The 18,172-nt window shown below is 57.4% G+C and overlaps 1 protein-coding gene across 1 annotated transcript in view; it reads left to right on the forward strand.

Annotated features, from left to right (window-relative positions):
- The window catches only part of MYO18B (myosin XVIIIB), a 61,567-nt gene that overhangs the window by 23,594 nt on the left and 19,801 nt on the right, over positions 1 to 18,172 (forward strand). Inside the window, exons 21-37 of the mRNA XM_035565716.1 lie at positions 222 to 287; positions 1,759 to 1,887; positions 2,171 to 2,314; positions 3,251 to 3,340; positions 4,965 to 5,084; positions 5,183 to 5,291; positions 5,728 to 5,852; positions 6,506 to 6,660; positions 6,764 to 6,887; positions 7,344 to 7,544; positions 7,664 to 7,774; positions 8,812 to 8,916; positions 11,475 to 11,624; positions 15,512 to 15,625; positions 15,891 to 16,007; positions 16,704 to 16,787; positions 17,860 to 17,997. Coding sequence (XP_035421609.1) covers positions 222 to 287; positions 1,759 to 1,887; positions 2,171 to 2,314; positions 3,251 to 3,340; positions 4,965 to 5,084; positions 5,183 to 5,291; positions 5,728 to 5,852; positions 6,506 to 6,660; positions 6,764 to 6,887; positions 7,344 to 7,544; positions 7,664 to 7,774; positions 8,812 to 8,916; positions 11,475 to 11,624; positions 15,512 to 15,625; positions 15,891 to 16,007; positions 16,704 to 16,787; positions 17,860 to 17,997 — 2,082 coding nt within the window. The remainder of the gene's footprint in view (positions 1 to 221; positions 288 to 1,758; positions 1,888 to 2,170; positions 2,315 to 3,250; positions 3,341 to 4,964; positions 5,085 to 5,182; positions 5,292 to 5,727; positions 5,853 to 6,505; positions 6,661 to 6,763; positions 6,888 to 7,343; positions 7,545 to 7,663; positions 7,775 to 8,811; positions 8,917 to 11,474; positions 11,625 to 15,511; positions 15,626 to 15,890; positions 16,008 to 16,703; positions 16,788 to 17,859; positions 17,998 to 18,172) is intronic.

Consider the following 18,172-nt stretch of genomic DNA (forward strand, 5'->3'; position numbering starts at 1 on the left):
GAGTGGATGCTCTGGGCCCCAGTGACAGCAGGACCTGCTGCCCCTGTGGGTCGGTGCCGTGCCCCAAATGGCTCCTCCAGCCCTGGGAGATGCCTGGGAATGGCTTGCAGCACCGCCGGCCCCAGGCAAGGCTCTCACCCCTGACCCAATGATGGGGCCGTGCAGCCTGCTGCGGGACAGGGTGCTTGCGTGCAGCTCCATGACGTGCTCCTTCCCCACAGGCCATAGAGGAGCTCTTCCAGGCGCTGGATCTGGAGAAGAAAAGCGTGGCGATAGGACGCAGCCAGGTACGGTGGCTATGAGCTCCTCCTCCCTTGCTGTCAGGTCGTGCAGCACAGCCAGCCCTGGGCCAGGCGCTGCCGGATACCTGCAGCCTCCCGAGGTGGAGAAAAAGCTGCTCCGTGCTTCCCATCATGCCCCGGTGGGCTGGGAAACAAAGCCCTGCCAAAAGAACGGAGCGGGAGGCTCCTAATTTGATGGCATTACCCTAGGTAAATGGTGTGCCTGGTTCCCAAAATCCAGCCCCTCCTGGCATTTCAGTACCTAACTACCTCTGATGTGTCACGGAGGTAAACGGGGCTTGAGCAGCTCGTGGTCTTTGGTGGGTTGGGGTTAGAACTGGGCAGCTGCAGGTGCAGGAGTTGTCACAGCAACGGTGTTTGAACTTAAAATTGACAATCTCAGAGAAAAATTAATTTTGTATGCATGCTTGCCTTCAGCTCTTGGAGTCTGTAAAGAAGGAATTCATGAAACGGTTCTGTGGAGCAAAATAACTTGCTTTTATCCTACACAGTGCAGTTTGCAATTCTCTCTTCTATGAAACCCTTGTACTTAATCAATAGCACGATAGCAGCTCCAGTCACATCTTGTTATATAGGAGTTGGTTTTGCCATCACTTTGAGCATTGATTTTGTACTAGCTTCTAAAACTCACTGGCTTGTGAAGTTAATACAGACATTAATGAGACAATCAAATAGGTAGTGAAGCAATCATAGCATTATCTCAAGAAAGTGAGCTTCCTTGGGATTGTTCTTTGATTCAATTTGGCATCTTTAAAATGCAGCTCTTTAGGTGCGCCACCAGGTTCACAAATGCAGTTCATTTTTTATTGAAGCTGCATTATGCAAATGGCTCACAGTGTTTGGAAGTGGCTGGTCCCACACCCCGAGAGCTTCGCCAGGCAACGACCGAGAAACGTCTTAGGCTCTGGGAGATCTGTAGCGGACTAAATTCAATGGCGTCAGCAAATCTGCGTTGTTTACGATGTGTTTCCAACAAGTTCAGATGAAGAAAATGATGTGGCTCATTTTGTTTTTCCCATTGTACACCGTCATCTTTGCTATTATCTGTGTGCACATGTGTATGCTGTTGGGAATGGCATTGCAGCAGAGGAACCGATGTCACCAACGCAGCATGTGGGAAAAGTGCCGTGTCCCAAAGGAAAAGCTTCAGGGACTTGCAGCTTCTTGCAGTGCTTGATGCTGATGTCAAAGGAGGGCAGAGAAGAGGCAGGGACGGAGAGAGCAAGTGCCAGTGTGCACACAGCAGGGGCCAATCCTGAAGGGTGCTGGGCAGCCAGGTCTCCCAGCCCTGTGCTCTGCACTGGTGCTGAGGTTGTGCCCTCTGGTCTCTGCTGGCCCGAGGACTCTCGGTCTCCTGCAGGTCTCGGCTGCCTGGGGTCAGCCAGAAGCACGGCTGCTGCCTGCAGGGGTCTCGGAGCCCCTCCGGGTGTGCACAACGTCCTCTGCTTGCTGTTAGGTGTTCCTGAAGGCGGGGGTGATGCCCAGGCTGGAGAAGCAGCGCGACAAGCTGATAGCCCAGAAGATAATCCTCCTCCAGGCCGCTTGCAAGGGCTTCCTCAGCCGCCAGAAGTTCAAGAGGCTGAAGGTATCCATCCCCTGGGCTGTCACACCCTGTGCCCACCGAAACCCAGGCTTGGGCCACTGCATGTGGGCAGTGCTGCTGTGACACGGCCCAGAGCATCCCGGTGGGGCTGGGCACAGCCCTCGGAGCGGAGCAGGCTGCTCCTTTGCACAGTACCTGCCCTGATGCTCTCCCTTAGGATGCCAAACCCCCCCGTCCCTGCCCTCTGCAGCCCGTGCCCCAGCCTGGCCCTTCCCTGCACCTGCTGTGGCTCAGGGGGGTCACTGCCAGCTGTGTCCCCCCGCAGGTCCAGCGCCTCGCTGCCCGCTGCATCCACAAGAACCTGGCGCTCTTCCAGGCAGTCAGGCACTGGCCCTGGTGGCAGCTGCTGAGCCGCGTGCGGCCCTTGCTCAGCGTCAGCGTGGCGGAGGAGCAGCTCCGGGCAAAAGAAGTAAGCACCACGCAGCGGAATGGGATGGAAAGGGAGGGGACGGGACAGGATGGGACGGATGGGACAGGGTTGGGTGGGATGCTTTAGGAGCTCTGCCTCGTGCTCTTGGAGAGCTTACTGGGGCTGGGTCTGCTGAGCTGAGCTCCTGGAGATGATGGATGAGCTGAGCACCCAAACGTGAGGCAGGGGACTGTGCTCTGTGCTATCACCAGAGCTGTGCCTGCTTCCACCTGGGATGGAGCTGGTGCTGGGAGACCTCCACGGGCATCTGGGGGCCCAGGAACGTCACCGTTCAAACCTTGCTCACGTTGTACCGTGCTGAATTCTTAGCCCGTCTTCACTGACATCCTGCTCCTCCTCTGGTCTTAGGGAAGCTTTACCAAGATATTTTCAGGCTAGCTCAAAGCAAAAGCTGCCCAGATCTCTGCTCCTCTCTCCAAACCCAGCTGGTAGCCCCTAGGCCCCACTGCCCGCTCACCTCGGGTTTATCACATCTCTGCACAGCCCTGGCCATCAAAGCAGGGCAGTGCTGCCGTGAGCGGCGATCTCGGTGGTTACGGCCGGGCTGCCTGAAAAGGAATCACAGAGAACGCTGCGCCTTTGCAGTTGCTCCCTCTGATAGCCTGCCAGGGCCGCAGGAGCACTTGATGAGCAAGATTCAGACGTTTGGATGTTTGTCCAAGCTTTTGTGGTTGGCTCCTTTCTCATGAAATGTGCTCTGTACGTAGACCAAAGCTGACATTCCCTCCAATGAAATTCATGTCAGAAGCTGTAGTCCCAGCGATTTGCAGTGTGCAGCCTTCAAAGCTGCCTGGTAAATTTTCTTAATAAGGCAGCTATGTCTCTCCCACTTATTTTTAACAGAAAACAAGACATTTATAACTGAACTGAGGCTGCTGGAGCTCTCAGTGTGTGTTTCCTTGCAATCTTACCTAGGAGGAGCTGGCGGCGCTCAGAAGAAAGCTGGAGAAATCGGAGCAGTCCTGCAGCGAGCTCAGGCAGAACACGGAGAAGCTGGAAAGCAAGGTAGAGCCTGAGACGGTCGTCTGCAGCAGCCCAGCTTGCTGGCATTGGAAATTAAGACTTATCAGGATGAATATGACCAAGGACGCAGGTGCCAAATGCTGCTGCTGTCCGTGTGGCTCAGGGAAGTGCTGCAGGCTGGGCTACCCAGCGCTGGGTTGTCGGCCCTCAGCTGGTGCCATAGTGGCTCTGGGCATGCCTTAGTGCTCCGTGAAGAGCTCTTTTTTGTTTCTAGTTGACAAAAACATTACGCAGCCATGGATTTCATCCAGCAACACACGTGAAAGGCGCTGGTTTGTCCACGCATGAAGCCAGCAGCTCCTGGCGGAGGCGGGGTGGCCGTTCCTGGCGCAGCGGCGTTCCTCGCTCCTCGCGACGGCAGAAGTTGCTCAGTGGCTGCTTTTTAATACTTCTGCAGCCGAGAGCCGTGGGGCTGCAGCAGGGGGAGCAGTGCAAGATGTGATCAGGAGCTGCCACCCCCCCCCACTGCACCCAGGCCCCATCCCAGCATGTCCTGGGGGAACCCTCGGCACCTGGCGCAGCCGCAGGCATCGGAGCCCGAGGAGTGGCCGTGCAAATGTCATCCCTTCTGCTGACAAAAGGCTATAATTAGAATAGGAAATCACACTCAGCTGTACCACATTCTCATTATGCTCTCCAGGCAGCAGTCTTGGTGACCTCTGCAGCCACCAGAAGTGGCTTTGTTCAATGGGACGAATGCTGATAATGAGGGGAAAGTGTGCGGGAGAAACATCCTGTGTGTCTCAGATTACACTGCAGCGTAACAGCCTTGGTCCCCTTTGGATTTACTTGTTTCTCTGATCTGAGGTGCAATGCTCTGCTTAGCAATACCAACAGCCCTCACAGAGTACCCTCTTCTTCAAGGGGAAGTGGCTAAAGATGATTTCTCTTTTGCTCTGTGTTAGAGATGCAATTGCACCCTTGGGGCTGCGACTGCCATGGGAGGCTAACGCTTTGTGACCGACCTAGAAAACACCAGCTCCCCAGGGAAAGCAAGCCTGTTGTGTGTACTTACCCAAATTAAACTTGTTGGACCTCTGGAGAGCTTGTGTAGCGTGCCTGCGTTTTGAAGTGCCTTAAAATGCTGTTAGATGTGGAAAAAGCAGTTGAAGCCTGCGGGCTTCCCGCTGCCCTGCCCCTCTGCAGCCCCTCTCAGGCATGGACACACAGAGCTGGGCTAGCGGGGCAGGCCGTGCTCACGGCTGCTTGCAGAAAGTGCAGTTCGTCCTCCCGATTAATAATTCACTCTTTTATTCGCGTGCTTTTTGTTTCGAGCGAAATTTAATGTTAATCAGCTAGAACAGTGCAAAAATCTGGTGAGCCATGCAGGCAGGGCAGTGCAGACAGCTTAGTGCAGGCAGCGCAGGCAGCGCAGCACAGCGCTGAGCACACTTTGTTGGCACTTGCTCTTTCCTCGTCCGATGGCAGGGCTGGGTTCACACGGGTGGCACTGGACAGGGTGCACGCCATCTCCCCATCTCCCATCTCCCCAGAGGAGAGGCAGCTGCCAAGTGAGAGCTTTCAGGATGCTGGGTCGGTGGGCAGCGGCTGCCTCCCAGGCGGTGTGCCTGGTGCTGCCCAGCCCAACATCATGTTTCCCCCTCAGATCATCGACCTGACGATGGAGCTGTCGGATGAGCGGCACAAGGGCGATGTCGCCTGCCAGGTGTTGGACGGGGAACGGGCGGAGAGGCTGCGGGGGACTCGGGAGCTGCAGGAGCTGCAGGTAGGAGACCCCAGCACCATGGTCCTGGCACAGCGTTGCTCTGCCCGAGTGCCCCAGGAGCGGGTTGAGCTGCTCCCTCCTTCCCTTGCCTTCCCCAGAGCAAGCACGACCAAGTGCAGAAGAAACTGGAGTCAGTGCAGAAGCAGCTGGAGGAGGCTCAGCAGCTGGTGCAGTTGCGTGAGATGAAGATCAGTGGCTCTGAAGGAGGTAGGGCATCCGTCTGGAGCCATGCATGCTTCAGGGGGCCAGCCAGAGCCACGGGGCCAGCGCTGCCACCCCAGTGGGGCAGCAGAGAAGGTGGAGGTTGGGTCCCCTGGGCAGCCCTGCTCCCGTGTTCAGCACCCTCGTGCCCTTGCACGGCCCTTTCATGGGTGTGGATGGCGGGGCAGGCAGGGTTTCTGCCTATGGGAGCTGCTGGTGCATGCCCAGTGCTCCCAGCAGCTCAGTGTTTAAAGCACTTATGGGAGTGATGGGGAGGCTGGGCTGGGCTGGGCTGGGCTGGGATGGGATGGGGTGCATGTTCCACGAGTTGGGGCAGCCCTGGGTGCAGAAGGCAGAGCTCTTGGAGCCCTGTCTGTGCCCCATGGGAGCCACGCTCAGCCCTGAGCAGCGGCACCCGGCGCACCCGGGGCTGTGTTTGCAGAGGACGCGTGGCACGTGCGGTTTGACTGCGCGCAGACCGAGATCGCCTTCCTCCAGAAGAGGCTGGCGCAGCTGGAGGAGCGGCTGGGCGCCGAGCTCAGCGCCCGGACGGGGCTCGAGCAAAAGGCAAGTGCTGCCCGGCCGGCCCCGGGGCTCTCGGGGTCATGCCTCGGAGCAGGGCTGCTGCTGAGCCGGGTGTGGAGGGGCTCAGCCACGGGTCCTGATGCTGATGCAGCTCCTGGGTATGGAGTGGGGTTGTGTTTGCATGACCTGTCGCACAAAGAGCTGTTAATGTAAAGAGATGGAAAGTCCTGAGCTTTGCAATGAGGAGACAAAAAGGCAGTGTGCTTCCCTGAGCAGTGCCTGGGATCCCGTAAGGGTAAAATAAAGAAATGAGTATTGTTCATGCTACATTAAAAAGTAATAAGAGAAGCAGTCCAGCCTTAGGATCTCGGGCAAAGCAAAACAACCCATTTGCTTTCAGATAGTTAGTTTGGAATTACAGGCTCCATTAATGCAAGATTTTGCTTATTTAAAGTCATTCCTCAATGACCCCGCTCCCTGACTTGCAAGAGCTCTGCATCTCCCTGCCCCGCGCACGACGCCAACCCCTAGGGGAAGCTCCCCTTCTGCACGGGAGCGCTTCACTTCAAAACGGCTGCCCGGGGAGGGGGTGCCCTGGGGTGGGGGGGTCCAGATCCAGTTCTGCTGAGTCCCCAGGCTCTGGTGGCGGTGCCAGCCCCAGGACCCCTGTGTCACTCACGCACCTCTGCCTGCAGCTGGGCGAGGCACAGGCGGCGTGCGGGGTGGCCCGGGCGGCAGCGCAGCAGCTGCAGCGGCGCTGCAGGCGGCTGGCCTTCGAGCTGGAGGACGCGCGGGCGCTCGCCGAGAGCCAGCAGAGCCGCAACCACGAGCTGGAGAAGCGGCAGAAGAAGTAAGGCCAGTGGGAAGGGGATGGGGGGAGCGTGGAAGGGCCGGAGGTGGTGGTGGGGGGCGGCGTGGCATCGCGCAGAGGTGGTGTGCGCTTCTGCACCCAGGTTCGACCTGCAGCTGGCCCAGGCCCTGGGGGAGTCTGCGTTTGAGAGGAGTCTCCGTGAGAAGGTGACCCAGGAGAACTCCTCCCTCAGGTGGGAGATGGGCAAGCTTCAGCAGAGCTTGGAGGTAAGCGGGAGATGGCCCACTTGCTTTGCATTCCAGTCCAGGAGCAGCTCGCAGAGCAACACCGTCCTCTTTGTAATTACAGTAGAGGCAATTAGACACAAACCCAGCAGCGTGACTCTGGTTTCTTTTAGCACAGCTATAGGAGGTACCTGATGTATTCAAATAACATTATCCTCTGCTAGAAGGGGAGGCTGTCATGTCTTACAAGCCCCATCCCACGGGGCTGGGGGGCTGTCAGGCCACCCCAGGCAGCACAGGTCGCAGCCCAGGGGTGAGGAAAATGGCATCAGGAGCAAAACTGAAAGGGAAGGGGTTGCGCAGAGAGCTGGTGAGGTCGGGGCTGCCCGCTGCTGGCCGGGCTGTTCCTGATGCCGCAGTTGGAAATGGTCAGGGTTTTGAGAGTGGTGCATGTGTGAGCCCCCGCCGTGTGCTGAGCCCCTCTCTGCCCCCGAGCAGCAGAAGCAGGCGGAGGGGGCCAGCCTGGAGCAGCGGGCGGCACAGCTGGCCGGCCGGCTGCAGGAGCTCAGCGCCCCCGGCGCCCCGGACGCCCGCGCCGTGCCCGCGCTCCGGCAGCAGCTCTGGGACCTGGAGGCCAGCGCCGCCGAGCAGCAGAAGGAGCTGGAGCGGCAAACGGCCGCCGTCGACCACCTGGAGCAGGTAACGCAGCCCCTACCCGGGCTTGGTGTGCCCAGGACGTTCCTCCCCACATGGGTGGGTCAAGTCAGAGCTCCGGAGTGGGGAGTGACCACGGGTGTGCTCGCCTTTGGGCCTTTCAGCTCCACCAGCGGCTGGAACTGGAGATAGAGCGGATGAAGCAGATCCACCAGAAGGAGCTGGAGGACAAGGACGAGGAGCTGGAGGACGTGCGGCAGTCCTGCCAAAGGAGGGTAGGTCGGTGCTGGGGGGCACGGGGGGCTCCTTCCTCCCAGGTGAGTGGTCATTGCTGCTTTCCCAGCACGGCACCAGCCCAGGTCACAGCCCGGTATGCAGAACCAGGGGCTGGGGCAGCCGGGATCCCCCATGCTGGGGACGCTGCGGGGCCCCGTGGGATGCAGCGCATGCAGGCACCACGTTCCCCATAAGCAACACCAGCATCACACCAAGGGTACCTCCCACAGACAGCCAGAGTTTTGTATTCTGTGATAATGAACAGAAAATACCCTTTTGACAAGGTCTGAGAAAGCTGCTAGTTCAGTGGCTTGCAAACATGCATTCTGATTTCTCCGAAATCCCCAGGGTGTTTGGTTCAGGGCTGCCGTGCTGCATGGTAGCAGCCAGTTCCCATTAGGCCTGGGGCGTACCTGGCTGTCGATAGCGAATTAACATTGCTGAGGCTTAATGAAGCAGTCCGTGGGGTTTTGCACTTGCTATTCTAGGCAGGCAGAACAAGTCGGGAGGCAAATGAGACAATCTCTGCTCCTGCTCCTGTGAGCACGTAGGTGTCACCAGCCCCGAGGCCTGGCGGGGCCGTGCTGCTGCATGGGGCTGCAACTGGCTGCGATTGCCCCTTGTCTGCGTGGCACTGCCCTCGCTGTGGTTCCAATGCTTACCCCTGCCCCTCTTCAGCTTTCCCTGAAGCTCCAGGCTGCTCTCAAGCGTGCATTGCACAGGGCTCCTCTCCGGGGTCGCCTCTGCCCTTCCCCTCAGACTTTTCAATCGCCCTGTGCAGGGGGCAAGTTATTGCCAGCGTCATTAAGGGAGAGGGGGAGCCCTCGGGGCTGCTCTTGGCTGATAGGGTGTCGCTCACCTTTCCTCTGCCTTACCCTGCGTGGCCTGACTATTATTTTCCAAACGAGTAAATGGCCGAGACTCTCTGGAGAGCAGTCACTGTTCAGCAGCCTGCTTCCATTCCCTTTCTGCGTGCTGTTTTGGAGCAGGGCCCATGGCCAGCTCTGACCGAGCCTGGGGCCCTCTCCCCGCACAGCTCCGCCAGCTGGAGATGCAGTTGGAGCAGGAGTACGAGGAGAAGCAGACGGTGCTGCATGAGAAGCAGGACCTGGAAGGGCTGGTCGGCACCCTGTGTGAGCAGGTAAGGACGAGGCCAGGCTGGTGCTTTCACGAGGGTCAAACTAAGCAGAACTAGCGCTGGAGCAGCTCCGTCTGCCCAGAAAAACAGTTTATCAGATTCTACTATTTGCAGAGGAATTCTGCCCCAGACACATTTGTTGAACAAATCCTTTTTCACTCTCTAATGTGTCCGTGGCAGTGATTGAAGTGAATGTAATGGGAAAAGCGCGCACAGCTGCTGCACGTTAAATTAGAAAGCAAGGAACCGAACGCGGCTCCATCGAACAGCATTTATCAGCTTGGGCATTGCTGAGCAGCAGGGCTGGAAGTGTTTGGGGACAGCACAGGGGCACGGCTGGGGACAGGGACATGGTCAGTGCTGCCCTCTCGCTGCTCCTGCCCCCGCAGGTGCTCCATGGGGCTGGTTTTGTGCTGGTGTCCCCTCTCTGTGCCGTGTCGCGATCCACGTTGCACGTGCAGAGGAGGAGCTGGTTGTGTGGAACCGGAGTGATGAAACACTGCGTCCACCAGCCGTTGGCACAAGTGGGCTGGGTGCCACTGAGCCTGGCGCCTGCAGGCGTTCGTTAAACAGGGGGAACAGGGAGCTCTGCGACACCGAAACGAGCAGGGTACTCCCCACAGACACCACGCGGTGTGACGGGGCCCAGCCGTAACGTCCCACTGATTCTGAGCCTGTAAAATGTTTTGGGAAGTGCAGGAATAAATCTTGCAGCATGAAAGCAGGGCGCATTATTGCTACTGCTCAGTGCAATGCGTTTCTCTTGCTCGGTAGAGCAAAACTGAGCTGGGTGAGGAGGAAGCAGGGTTGTTCGATGGGAAGCTGGAGCAGAGTGTGGGGCTCGGGACATCCACATCGCTGCCCCTGCAGCCCCCCCGCGTCCTGCAAAGGGCACTCATGCTCCCGAGGGATGGGGAAGAGAAACCCTGGGTGTTGCTGGAGTGTATGTGGAATATAACCAGCGCCCGGAAAGCAGCTATTGGGTTAAACCCCTGCCTTATAACTTCAAAAAGCAGCAGGCTGGAATGGTGGCAGGCCGAGGCAGAGGCTGGGGTGCCTGCTGTGCCCATTTACGATACAAAATCCATCGCCTGCAATGGCAGCAGACACTGAGCTATGCAGAAAATGATGCTGAACGGCGTCCAAGATATGGTCTGTAGGGATGGCAGGGATAAAAGCAAATCTGCTCTGCTGTAGTGTTATTATAAATACTGCCTGACTTACGGCGGACAGTATGCTTCAGAGCAGTTTATTAAAAAGGGAAAAAAAAATGCTGTCCCAGAAAACTAATTAAGGAAATGGAGATGTCAACGATTGCGGGTTTCTGCAAATGCCAGCCAGCTCGGAAACAGGCTGCAAGGTCAAATCCGCACAATTAATTTTAGCCAGTGAACATAAAATAGGAGAACAGGTCTGAAACGAGAGGAACTGTGGAAAAGAGAGTAAATGGAAAATGCTCCCACAATTCGATTAGTCTGAAATCAAGCACTGAAACCACGTCCTTGCTTGTTTGGTGTTTTTCTAATTCTTTCATCCTTGTAACCATGGTTGCTCTCTGTTTGAGGGGGGGAATGTGGAGGGTTTTTTTTAAGGTGCTTCCTACTTTCCTTCTTTAAACGGCTTCCAAGTGATGCAGTGACACTGCATTGCCGGGTGATGAGCCTCTGAAATAACCCAGCAGTTATTTTCTGCTGGCACTGCTGGAGATGCACGCACAAGGAGCCGCTGCCTCCCCCACTGAAGGCTGCAGCATCGGTTACGCACCTCCGCGGCTGACAGAGGCTCCAGATGCTTTGCATTAGCGATGTGTAAATAATTCCTGATGAAGCCCTCCTCACCAGCATTTTGTGTTGTTTTTTTTCCCCTTCCCCTGTGGGCTGACTTCCTCATGCCTTCGTCATTGTTTCTCCCACCTACCATTTTCCCCGTAGTCGCAGGTTTTTTTTCTCTTTGTTTCCCTCATGCAAGGACTTTCACCTTTCCCTGCAGCAGCTCTCAGCACACTCTGGGGTCTTCCCCCTCCAAATCTGGGGCTGCTGGGGCCATGGGGTGGGAGGAGCGGCCATGGTGCAACCCTGATGCCGGCTGTGCTCCCAGCACAGCCACAGCTCGGGCTGCTGCCACCGTAGCCTGGCCACGTGAAGAGTCCTGGTGACAGCGCTCAGTGGCTGTGGGGACAGGGCGCTGGTGCTCTGGGGACTGGCGAGATGGGCGCTGTAGGGACATGCAGCTCTTGGAGGATGGGGCAAGCAAACGTCTTCAGAGGAACAGCTTTCTGGTAAAAAAATGAGGTGTTTTCCTGCAACCTGACAGTTTTGGTGTTTGCATAATTTATTTTCTTCCTTGTATATAAGTGTTATTTGATAAAGATGGAAAACTGCCCCATTTACTCATAGATATTTAATATCTTCTTGCAAAATGGATTACTCAAATCCTTCCTGGTTCCCAAGTCGGTGCTTTTGGAAGTTTTATTACGTGGGGTGGGCCTGAGGGTGGCTCTGGCTGGGGACTGAAGCCCTGGCACCTCAGGGCACACCCTCAGGCTGCTCCTCTCCCTCCAGATCGGCCACCGTGACCTCGACGTGGAGAAGCGGCTGCGGCGGGACCTGCGCCGGACGCGCGCGCTGCTGGCCGACGCGCAGCTGCTGCTGGCCACCCCCACGGAGCCCGGTGCCGCCAGCGCTGCCGAGCTGGAGCGGCTGCACAGGCAGGTAGGCACCAGGGAGGCTTCCAGAGGCACCAGGGCACGCGATCATCACCGTCCCCTGGGCACGTCCCCGCGGTGCCGCAGGCGGTGCTTGACCGAAGCCTGCGTACCACGTGGGGATGCCGTCCGAATGCCAAGCTGAGCGTGCAGGTGCCGTGGGCTGGGGGCTGTGCAGAGTGAGCATGACCCCTCCTGCTGGCTTTCACCAGTTCCACTATGGAAAAGGTGCGGAGAGGCAGCAAAGTGGCCGCAGCCCTTGGTCTGGGCTGACCCGCACTGTCCTTCGCCTCCATGGTGAGCAGCGCAGAGCTGGTGCTCACGGCAGCCCGGGCCCCACCAGGGATGTCACTTTTGTACCTCGACCCAGGTGAAGCTGCAAGAGAGACCCGCGGGTCTCGTGGCCACAGCAGTGCAGGCGAGCAGCGACCTGTGGTGCTGTGCACGCTCTGTGCTAGCACGAGGAGTGCCCCTTGTGCCACCAGGGCCATCTTGCAGGGCGCACTGCTCTGTAATTAAGCCAACAGCGGTTAAGTATTTTTTCTTTTTCTTAGGCAGCCCTGTTAATTACCTTCTGTTCAGCATGCTTTCTGTCTTCTCATACCGCGATCCGGAGGCCCTGTTTGCAGGACGTGTTGCCATAGAAATGGCTGTAAGGAGGCACAAGCTGCCAGAGCAGGGACCGCGGCTCCTGTGCCAGGCTTTAAGCGTGGACACTGCGGGTCCCATGCTGGTGCTGGAGCTGGGGCGAGCAGGGTGGGCACTGCTGTGCCCTGAGCAGGACAGACAGACAGACGGCTGTGGTGCAGCCCGGGAGGAGGTGGCACAGAAGTCCTCGTGCCCTCGGTGACGGAAGGGCAGGCGGCGCTCGCCGGCCCCGGGCTGGCACGTGCAGAGCGCCAGGGCTGAGCTACTGACGCCAGTCCTCTGAAACCGCACAGCAATTAATCTCCATTGTGCATTACCCCTGGAAACAAACTAATCGGGAGGCATGAGTGATTCCAACAACACACAAATATAATTGAGATAATAGTTCTGCATAAATAACAGCTGTGAGCAGCAGCTGTTCCCACCTGCGCTGGGGAGACGTGGAAGGTGAGCCGGGCGCCGTGGCTGCTGCCTTGCCCACGCTTGTGCTGCTGACTGGGGCGGCTGGGGCAGGGGGTGGCCACGACCAGGGCACGTCCCTTGGTTGAACTCACGAGTTCTCTCTCAGACACTATTGAGCTGTTTTGCCCATTCTAGTACTCCGCTTAACAATGAAGCCCTCAGTACTTCCTGAATCCCACTCCAGAGCCGGAGATGATGCACAGCCCCTGCCTTGCCCTCCCCTGTGCCCTCAGCTGGGCGATTTGTCACCCTCTGACCCAGCGCAGCACCCAGCGCCAGGGCTGGCTGGTGCCAAGGACACCCTTCTGCTGCCAGCTCCAGCTCCGTGGGCATTGCTGGCCCCCACGTGGGCTTCACCAGCTGCGGGACCTGGCTCCTGTCTGCTGCTGCAGCATCTTGCAGGCTGTGTCCTGTCACCTCCTGGCGGCACCTGCCCCGCTGCCTCGCGTGTTTGAGGAGCGTGGAGGAGAGCCTCAGTATTGGGAGCATCTCATGTCTGCTGTGCTGCCAACGCCGAGGCTCTGCATGCATTAAAAGTCCCCCATGATTATGCCGTCCCTTACATTTAAATGCTTCCTAATGGCATTCATGATGAGGTTCTCAGAATCCGATACGTCCTACCACCAGCCCACAAAGCTCTGCAAGAATGGAAATGTCGCTAAAATGCTACATTTCCGTTAATCAAAATCCATATGGTCTGAAAGTAGAGCATTGTTTCTTAATAAGTCTGAAGCATCCATTTTACGCAGGTATTTAACAGATGGTGTAGCACAACAAACTAATGTTGTTCATCCATTCATACATTATGCATTTTGGGGAGAGTTTCAGTTTATTCTTCCCAAGTGGGAAAATTCCATTGCATGAAGTGAAAGAGAAGCTGGAATTTAATGGGAGGTCCAGAGATGAATCCCTCTGATTAAACTGTCTGGCGCATTTGCAGAATCAGGGCAGGGGAATGACCAGGTCCAGGGAAAAGCTGGAAAAATGTGGGAAATCCCTGGACACAGAGCTGCTGTGTGAGCTGAGCGCCCGGCGGCACAGGGGGCTCGGTGTGCCAGGGGGCTGTGATGCGCCTGCTGTCCCACGCCGCAGGATTCCCCTGTGCTCACCACGTGGTGACACAGGGCACAATCTCAGGTGTTTCTGTTTGCTGAAGCACTTAGTGCCATGCTGCTGGTGGTTTCTGGTCTTCCCGTGGCGAGCTCGAGGGCAGAGTGCTGCAGGACACGTGTGTGCAAGATGTGAATGAATGAATGAAATTCCTGCAGGAGGGGAGCTCAGGGCAGGTGATGCTGTTGTCCTCGGGGCTCCTTTTGTGGCACAAGCTATCATTCCCTGGAAATCTCTGACTGTTAACGTCTCCTAGAAGCTGTCGCTTGGGTAATTTCAGTCCCTGCCTCCCGAGCTTCATGCAAAATACAAAGACTCTTCTTCAGCTGGGGGGGGGGGCGAGTGGGGAGCACGCCGCGTGTCCCTGCAGGAGCGGCTCTGTGAATGGCCTGCCTGGGCAACCCAGCCAAGTGGGCTGAGTCCAGACACAGGGGCAATTTCCAACAGCCACTCCGCAGGATTCCAGCTGCTCAAAGCCCCCGTGCCAGAGCCTTGTGTTGCGGACGGTCTGTGCACCCCGGGGTGGCGGGGTGGTCGCTGCCTGCCCGTGTCGCCTTGGCCCAGGGACGATGAGCGAGGCTCTGCCTGGTTCCCCCCCCAGGAGGTCGGGGCTGCGGGCAGGGTGCTGTGTGAGGAGGGGCAGAGCGGTCCTGTTGCTGCATTGCAGCGGTCCGGAGCCCTCCCTGGTGCTGTTAGGCAAGGAGATTCAGCGGCTTGAAGGGAAAAGTGACCTCAATTTCCTCTGCAGATTGAGCCCTGAGGAAGCAAATTACCTGCTTAACTTCTCCAAGTGTGTCTCACCCCAGACTGTTGAGGGAAGTGAACTGAGGATTGCTCCAGAACTTCATAATCCCCCCCTTTTTTTTTTTTCACTTTTTTTTTTTTTTAAGGGAGGGAATAGCAAAAGGCAGGTGAAACATTTCCTGAGAAAATGGCTTAAAATGCCCGAACTGAGGCAGCGTCCTCACCTGCACTTGAGCCCTGCATTCCCTGAACAAATGGGGAACAGGCAGGGGAAACGAGCAGCAGGTGGAGGGTTTTAGTTTCCTTTCTGATAAACAAAGGAAACCTGAGTAAGCAAGGGAAGGAACTGTATGTTCAGGTACAACCCACGTAAGTTCTTCCATCTCAGCGGTGTGTTTGGGGGATGATGCTGCATCTTCCAGATGTTTCCAGCCCACTTAAGATCATTGTAGTTTTAACGGCTGAGCTATAAAAACCGAGAGCAAATTAGCATTTATAAATGTGATATTTCATGTGTATTTGCAAATGCAATTTGTGCTATGTGAAAAGCCCATTTGAAAACTCCAAATCGTGAATTGCTCTAATCAGGAATTACGTGTAATTCACATAATTTTGCAAATTAATGATCCCAGCTCTACCCCGCCAAGGCGGAGGGGGTGTGCGGTGTGTGCTCCAGCACCCGGCAGGAAGGGCGCCTGCGTGCGGCCGGGCATGCGGGGAGCTCTCATCTTGCAGCACTACGGCTGCTGCCTGGGGAAAGTTTTCATTGTAAAGCAGAACCAGACGGTCTGAACAGCAGTGCAGATTTTAAAGGGCTGAGTTCTGGCGTATGCAAGCAGGGGACACGCTCTGGGGGTGCAGTACAAACAGGCGGGGTTTCTGCAGGCACCGTGCGCTCGTGCAATCATCGCCTCCCTCTTTTTGCCACAGCTGGAAGAGAGCGAAGCGAGGTGTGCGGAGGCCCAGAGGTCCCAGCAGGCGACAGCCCTGCAGCTGGAGAACCTGCACGCGGAGCTGGAGACCCTCAGCAGAAACAAGACCCTGGTGCGTGGGGCAGGGCAGCGGCACGGTTCCACCTCTGTGGGATGCTTGATAGCAACAATCCCCAAATCACCCCGTCGCTTTGGTGAAGAGCCCCCGGGCCCCTTAATGGGTGGATAAAAGGGCTAAAAGCGCGCAGCATCCCTTCGTCTCCCCCTGCAGCTCTACTGGGTTGTGAGAGCTGGGCAGGGGGTGCCGTGGACCCCCGGTGGGGCGTGCCGTGAGGTGGGTCCCCACCACGACACGAGGCTCCGCTCCGCTCCCGCAGGCGGACGAGCAGCTGTCCCAGCTGCAGCACGAGAGAGCCGACCTCCTGCGGCGTGTCGACGAGGACCAGGAAGATCTGAACGAGCTCATGGCGAAGCACAAGGCCCTGATCGCACAGGTAGGAGCTGCAGTGGGGGGGGGGTTCTGCAGCATCCACCTCCTTGGCAGGGAAAATCCTGCAGCGTGGCTCAAAGCAACTGCCAGTCCCTGTGGATGTCTAGGGTGGGGGCTTCAGGAACCAGATGCTGGGGTAAGAGGAAGGGATGGCTCACGGCCCTATCTCCTCTCACCCCCGTTTTGACTCTTCGTTCAAGAGGTGGCTTGGCTATGGTTTCAATAGCCAGGAAATCCTGGAGCATCGCTCTCTGGATCCTTTTCTATTCTTTCTTCACCGTTTTCTCATGCAGAGCCTAAAAAGTGCTGACAGACAGCCCTGTGGCTCTCTGCTTAATGCTCAGACTAGGGCGGGCTCTCCCAAAGGATTGTAAGTGGAGCGGAGGGACCCCAAGGCTCCTGGCAGGGCAGCTGTTGGGTCAGGCTGGCAAGACTGACAGTGCACAGCCTGGTACCCTGCAGTGTTGTTACGGAGCTGGGAAACGGGGTCTGGAAGCACCCTGAGGGCAGAAATGAGCTTGACAAGAGGGTTCTGGCCTGACCTGCAGTATTTGCTCTGAAAATGAGCGAAGTTGCATTCGGTCAGTGCTGTGCAGGAAGAGGCAGCCCCTGCCGGGGAGCTGGCACGAGCGCGCCTGCAAAGCCACACACCTCGGGTGCCTGTGGGCTGCTTCCACCACCAGGCTCTCTGTTTCCCCAGTCTGCAACAGATATCGCTCAGATCCAAGAGCTACAGACGCAGGTGGAGGACGCAAAGAAGGAAAAGCAGAGCCTCCAGGAAAAGGTAATTCCTCCCCAGCTGTCCTGCGCTGAGCTCAGCAGCGAGATCCCTGCGCCCAGCAAGCTGCACGGCACCAGGCAGTGGGATGCCATCTCCACGTCCGTAGTCAGACCAAGCCTCCACCGAGGTGTCACAAAGCAATTTCTCCTCTGTGAAACAGGCCGGTTCCTCTTCTCTTGCTAATGCCCTGTGCGTGCCCTCGGGAGCTGCAAGGTGCAGGAGCCGCTGCCTGCCTGCTGCACTGCTGCACCCCTGGGGTTGGGGCACGCCACGTGTGCTGGGGCTGCAGGGCTCTGCCAGCCACTGCCTGGGGGGGAAGAAGGTTTTCCCCTGCGGAGAGCTTCAGTTCCTCCGTGGGGCTGGGGGAGAAGCGGGCTTCTGGCCGGGGCAGTCCCTGGGGCTGCGTGGTTGGGTGCCGCTCTGCCTCACCGCTGCGGCTGCCCCGCTGTCCTGGAGTGCACACATTAATTTTAAACACGAGTAACCCCATTAAGTTAAGTGCTTTATTGGAGCGTGGCTAAGCTGCCCAGGAATCGGAGACAGCACTCGCTCACTCCGAGGCGGAGAGTATTGTGCTGTGAAGATAGGCCAGATAACAGATGACAAATTCCCCTGGTTCTAGGTCAAATATAAAATCTGAACCAAGCTTGTTCCAGGGCTGCTAAAAGGAGAGCAGCTTGCCTAGGAGATCTCGGTGTAACGGCTGAAGAAAAAACTCAGTGCAGGCAGCTTTGCACATAAATTGTGATATTTTATGCCTGCTGTCCTCAAAGAATTTGCTGAGAAGAGAAAAGCAAAAGAAACCCAGACGAGCGCCATCCTGCTGGAACATTTTTCTTTCAAAAGTACATGCTAGTGTCATGCGTTTATAGCACAGTACGAGCACAAGGGAATCCTTCAGGGAGCTTCAGGCAATATTTTCCCGACGTGCCTGGCAGCGCACGCCAGGCCCCGTGCGTTCATTTTGTATTTAGAGGGGAGCTGGGGTGGCCGCAGAGGTCTCGGTGCAGGTAACGGCGAGGGGAGGGGACGGGCACGCTGCTGGCAGGGGCACTTTTGACGCGTGTCCCCCCAGCTGCGGGCGGCGCAGGCGAGCGCAGCGCGCTTGGAGCAGCGCCCGGCCGAGCGCGCGGTCATCAGCCGGCAGGAGGCCCACATCCGCGACCTGGAGAGCCGCCTGGACTGCCAGGCCGTGCAGATGAAGCGCTTCGAGGTACGGCCGGGCGCGGGGCTCCGGGGACATGGTTTAGCACAAGAGGTGGATGCGGTGACACCGCCCGCTCTGCACCCAGGTAGGGGCGAGGGGACAGGGCTGTGCTCACAGGTGGGGTCTTGGCTCCGTGCTCTGTGCTTGCAGAGTCCACAGGTTTCATGCTGCTGTCATTATT

This window comes from Cygnus atratus, chromosome 17 (genome assembly GCF_013377495.2).
Source record: "Cygnus atratus isolate AKBS03 ecotype Queensland, Australia chromosome 17, CAtr_DNAZoo_HiC_assembly, whole genome shotgun sequence".
Classification (NCBI taxonomy): domain Eukaryota; kingdom Metazoa; phylum Chordata; class Aves; order Anseriformes; family Anatidae; genus Cygnus; species Cygnus atratus.